This window comes from Arachis duranensis, chromosome 4 (assembly GCF_000817695.3).
Source record: "Arachis duranensis cultivar V14167 chromosome 4, aradu.V14167.gnm2.J7QH, whole genome shotgun sequence".
Classification (NCBI taxonomy): domain Eukaryota; kingdom Viridiplantae; phylum Streptophyta; class Magnoliopsida; order Fabales; family Fabaceae; genus Arachis; species Arachis duranensis.
This window is the reverse complement of record NC_029775.3, coordinates 113,467,425-113,473,272: the sequence shown is the minus strand read 5'-3', so window position 1 is coordinate 113,473,272 and position 5,848 is coordinate 113,467,425. Positions and strand designations below refer to the sequence as shown.

The 5,848-nt window shown below is 32.5% G+C and overlaps 2 protein-coding genes across 2 annotated transcripts; one reads left to right on the top strand and one right to left on the bottom strand.

The window, feature by feature from the left end:
* Nucleotides 1-2,036: 2,036 nt before the first annotated feature.
* LOC107486029 (uncharacterized) lies at nt 2,037-2,746 on the bottom strand (the record flags this gene model as incomplete). The annotated part of the gene is given in 2 exon segments (XM_016106567.1): nt 2,037-2,545; nt 2,547-2,746. Coding segments are annotated over 2 exon segments (485 nt in total), but the record flags the coding sequence as incomplete, so codon positions are not given.
* A 1,061-nt stretch (nt 2,747-3,807) lies between these two features.
* LOC107486076 (uncharacterized) lies at nt 3,808-4,766 on the top strand. Its single transcript, XM_016106619.3, has one exon. The coding sequence runs from the start codon at nt 4,044-4,046 to the stop codon at nt 4,473-4,475; it is 432 nt and encodes a 143-aa protein (XP_015962105.1). The 5' UTR covers nt 3,808-4,043; the 3' UTR covers nt 4,476-4,766.
* Nucleotides 4,767-5,848: the final 1,082 nt, after the last annotated feature.

Here is a 5,848-nt window from a genome sequence, read left to right as displayed (position 1 = left end):
TGACAGCCACATAAGCAACAGTTAACGTTGTCACTGACGGAATTCACGGAACGTTGACGGAAGGACTAACGCTACCAATTTTAAATTTTTCGGGGACAATTTTTATTATCTTTTTTTTTACGGGAACTCCTTTGGAGATCGGACTATCTTTCGGGGACTAATTTAACTATTTACTCCATAATTAAAATACTAAAGTAGCTACCACGAACGGGTAATAAATTAAAAGGAGAAAATACTATCATTTTACTACCATTTTCATCCCTCATTACATACTTATTATCAAATTCTAAATCCTTGTCATCATTGATTTTCAATTAAATATTCTCACTAAGTATTTTTAATAAAACAAAATTTGTTAGCCAAATTCATGAGAAAAATTGAGCTTAAATGATTATTTTATATATATAAAAATGTTTCATTCTTTAAATTTTTAAGTACTTTATTAATTAAGCAAATTTTAATTATTTATTTATTATATTTTATATTAATAATTTAAAATTAAAATAGAATATTTCAAGCTAATCACTTTTTTAAAGAAAATTACAAAAATAAAAATTCAAAACCTACTAATTTATTTATTATTTCTAATAACATATTTTTTTAAAGGGTTTGCCTATAACATTTCTCTACTGCAATGGGTATAGCTATTGTTTTCGGCAATTGATGGATTTGCGTGATGGAAAAAGAATTGTAGGAAAATGGTTGCTTAACTTTCACATGTTAGGAGTGACAAAAAACAATAATGAAATCATATAAACTCTAGTTTTAATGAGACGGAAGATATAGAATTTAATTGGTGGAAACGACTTCCGTTGAATTATATTAAGTCACGTTTGGTTTTCTTTCTTTTTCTTTTTTCATGGCTCAAAGCTTGATTTGCAATCGTTGGACAATAACATTGCTATAGTAGATATTAATTATGATAGCCAATGTTTGCTAAAGTTCTTTGGCTATAATGATGGTGGTTGAAACCACCGCAATATGAACCTTTCCGATCGATTGTTATTCATTAACCAAACATTAGCGTAGCCATATTTAATTGACCAAATGAAAGTGCTACATATAAAGCCATAAAGGGGCACCCCTATGAATTGAACCGTACACGATTGCTTTGGAAATGAGTTTGCTATAAGTTAGATAAATTTATCTAATTAAGTTCTAACAGTTAGCTAACTAGTCCGCTAAACTAAATGTTGAGCGTTTAAATTCCACCTTAACTTGTGCATGTATGTAACAATCTACTGATCAGCAACAAATTCTAAAATAAAGTTTAGTATCGCAGTGAATTAATCATTGATCTACTGAACTGAAAAATACCATCAAAAACCAATAAAATAAGTTTAGATAAATCTTTTAGGTATTTTGTACTTCATTCTTCTCATAAATGCAAACACTAAGTTATGACTAAATTTAGAATGTAAAATAAATAATTGTTATGTGAAGGAAGAAGAGTATTATTAAAAGACTTTTATTAAAAAATAAAAATAAATATTGATTATCAAAATAAATACAAGAGAATGTTCACAACTAACTTTTTGGTGAAAAAATTTGGTAATTTTCTAATATTAGCTTAAATGCAAGAAAACGAATGTTAACTTATTTAAACAAAATTTGGTGAATGACACAATTTAGAACAACAGGCTTGACATTTCTGGACCCAAAACAAATATGGATCCTATCAAAGAAACTAACCCAGTTAACTTATTATGTGACTTTTTTATTTTATTAGTTTTTCAATAATGTATAGTATGGGATGTTGGATAATTTTCAGTTTTCAGTTTCACATGTGACTGGTCATTGCTGTTTCATTTACCGTATTAAAAAATATTCCAGCTACATTTTTAACATTTTTTATTGACAAGGGTATAAGATCAACCAATTAGATATAACTGAGATTATGAAATATCAATAATGTTAGAGAAAAAATAATTTAAAATTATTTTATTTAACTTAACATCTATAATTTCATGAATATAACCTTTAAAATTATATACTTAGTATATCTAATATTATATATTTATTTTAAAAATAATCAATGAATATAAAATAAGATAACTTTAAATTGATTTAGGCCAGTAACAAAGATCATGTCACCAGCACTTCAAGTCAACTACAAAATCTTCATTGAAGCAATTGTATGAACTAATTCTTCTAACAAGAATCACCAACCACACATGACTTTCATGGTTTGATTTTCTTCCTAGAACTAACCAACATGTCACAAATTCAATAATCTAAAATCAATCTAACATAACATAGATCAACCATGACCTAAGCTTAATTCATTGTGATGAGGAGCATATTTCCTTAACAATAAGCCAAAAATAGAAGCCGAAATTCTCAAAACAAATGGACCAGCAGCAGTAACTAGAACATAACGAAATCTAACAGAATTCCCAGGTGTGACAGCAAAAACAGAGGAACCATAAGTGACAGCCATAGAAATAGTTGCAATCCAAATCTCAAAATTGAAAGGGAACTTATGTGTAAGTGACAGAATTACCAAGATTGAATTTGAGAAAGCAAGAGTGTTGAAGATGACAAAAAACATAATAAGCTTTCTTCTGAGAAGCATAGATTGCTCTTCCTGCTTTCTCACCATCTTGCCAAACACCACCTGGAGGATTAATCCCAGCTTGGAATGTAACTGCTGCCACCAAAGTGAAGATTATTAGAAGAATGTTTCTAATGTCACTTGGTGTGTCTTTTCCTTCTTCATATTGAAAATATTTGAACCAATTTTTTCTTATACCAATTGGAATAACCATTTTTTGTGCATGTGCAATGATCAATTGGGTGCCTTATATATATATTTCAACAAAGAAACTTTTAAGGGAGAGTGTATGTAGTAGTTTCTTATTTTCTTGATCATTGAGGAAATTTCTTGGTTGAGTCGTGGACCAACTTTAAGCGTAGAATATTAGTGTAATGATCAATTGGTCACTGAGGAAATTTCTTGGTTCCAAATTTGAAACAGACCTATGTAGTGGACCACGTAAATTTCTTGTACTACTAACTCAAACCCAGACTTGGTCAAATTAAATAGAAAAGATCAAACCAACTTAGGTTAGTTGAATTATTAGTTCAGAGGCTCAAATTTTGTTGTGTTCTGTATCCAGCAAACTTTTAAATAGAAATCTTTACAGCTTGATTTATGGATTGAAAAATACTATACGAAATAAAAAAAAAACAAGTAAACATAAGTTATAATTAATTTTTTTTTTTGTCAAATGTATAATTAAGTATGATTTGAGTTCTTAATTCTTGTTATTTTTGTTGACTCTCCTACGGTATTTTTCAGTTTGACAGACTAGGGATTCATCCATCCCATATTATAGTTTTCTTTAAAGGTTTGACAGTAAACAATAATTATTATACGATTATTGCATGCACAAGGCAGTATTTAAATTTTTGATACTTACTTAAGTAGCATAGCAAGTTAACTACTAGAACAACTCAAATGAGTTAATTCAGTCACCAAAAAAATAAAAAATTTCAAATGAGTTCATTTTTGGGTTGCTCACGATATTTTTCAATTCAGTAGCCCAAAGACTAATTTGCCTGGATACGAAAATTTTTGTTCAATTTTTTTTGTTACCCATGGTATCCTTTGCCCCGACAGGTCAATAACTAATCCGTCACGAATTTAAATTTCATTTAAGGGTTTGCCGCTGGCTAATAGATTATTGTATGCATAACACGAGATTCGAACCCTTGCCATTTTCTTAAACGGACGAGTGAGCTGACCATTCGACCAACCGTTAATTCTTGTTAAGTTTAGTCAGTCCTCCTTTGAAGCCCAAACCAACCATAAGCCCAATTTCTGATGCCCAAAAAAACAATGCAAAACCCCTTTCTTCTTGTCATCCTGCACAGCAAAACCCTACACAGATCTTCCTAACAGTTCTTTGGAAGAACGAAAGAAGGAATCATCACCCAACTCAATCACAGACAACAGAACATAACTGTTTCATAACGAATTCGTTTTTTTCCCTCCCTCCTCGTACCTGATCGAAACCCAAAACCGTAAAAAAAGTACAGTAATGGCGGGTGGTAGGTTCCGCGAGCTCTTCAAAAAATACGGCAAAGTAGCATTGGGCGTTCACTGCAGCGTCTCCGCCGCTTCCATCAGTGGCCTCTACGTTGCAATAAGGAACAACGTTGACGTCGAGTCCGTGCTCGAAAAGTTTCATATGGGTGCTGTTTCCGATAAAGAAGACCCTAATTCTGATAACCCTAACCTTAATTCCTCTTCTTCCGTTGATTCCGTTGACCCTGTTATGGTCAACGCTGCTGACGACGAAGAGAAGCCCAAGAGTAGGACCGCGCAGCTCGCTGCCTCTGCCGGCGGCGCCTTCACGCTCGCTCTGCTATGCAACAAGGCGTTGTTCCCGGTTAGGGTTCCGATCACCGTTATGCTGACGCCGCCAATCGCGAGGTTCTTGCGGAGTAGGAACATCATCAAGAGTATTTGAATTAGGGATTTTGGTTTTGTGCTGCTATGTGATTTTTATAGCTGGATTTTGTTGATTTTTTAGAATTGCTTGAGGACTAAGGGTTTTACTGGGGTTTTAACTCCAATTTCCATGGAATTCATTGCAATATGAAAATTTTCATTTTTGATTAAAAAAAAGGGGGGCAATTACATCTTGATATTTATGACTTTTGTCTTGTTGGATTTGTGGTTCATGATTGCTGAACTTGGGAACGGAATAACATGTGAAATATTATCAATAAAGCCCTGTAAGAAGTAGTTTTTCAACTTACCAGCTTCGAATGCGTATCTTTCTGTGTTACAGTAGTAATTTTGAGGAGAGTTGGATAGTTATCAATAATGCTAGGTTGGAATGCTTGAATTATAGATGCTACAATATTTTGTTCTTATTAGTTAATTTTGTGGACATGATTAGAGATTTTTTATGAGGATAGGTTATTTGCTTCCAAGTTTCAACTTGGTGATCTTCAAGCTACTTGTCTATGTTCAATTCATAGTTTTTGATGTGCTGCTTTCTTTGTTGATTGATTATTGCTCCTCATCAGCTCCTGGCTACTATCTTTCAAAAGGGTGGTCCGAATTTGCATAGGAATGTTACAATGTGATAAGTAGAATTGAGGGATTTTGGCAGTCTTAGTATGAAGTAGTTGGAAAGATCAATGGATGAATAGCTTTACTCACCATGTTCCCTTTGTTTTAAATTCTGAAACTCGGTTTCTATAGCAGCATAGCCTGATAGAACTAGATTTGGTATGGGCCGGTGACTGAGTGAATGAATGGCTGGAGCGATCTTCCCAAGTTTATAATTTTGTATCTGTGTTTATGTAAACCCCTTCATATATTTAAATGCTGATCTCTCTGTAAAGTAAATTATGGTTCTATTTCTTTGTATGGTAATGCTAGGGAGACAAAAAAAGCCCAAACTTGATTTATTTAGCATTTATTAATTGTCAACAATTAATAAATACTAAATAAGACAAATTTGGACTTTTTTGGCTTATTGTTTGTCTCCATAACATTATTGTTCTTAGTAAGTTTTACTTTTGGAAGTCCATCTCTTATGCAACTTCTTTTTGGCTCCCCTTGTGGTAAAAAATTTGGATTTGCCTTGCCAATTACCAATCGCCGTTGCTTGAGTGGATCAGATGATCCTTGCCTCCTCTCATACAGACAAGCTTGTCAAATTCGAGTCCTTATTTGTTCTAAATGTATTCTTTCCTAATCTATGTCTATCTTCACTTATTAGACTACTATCTTCTTGATCTTCTCTTGTTCTGGGATTTTGACAAATCTTATCTGTATGACAGTATTATACTCTTAAAATGATTGTAATTGAAGTATTCAAAGCAATTA

Bases quoted from the DNA above. Each gene is read 5' to 3' on its own strand.
- LOC107486076 (XM_016106619.3), top strand. From the start codon at position 4,044: ATGGCGGGTGGTAGGTTCCGCGAGCTCTTCAAAAAATACGGCAAAGTA.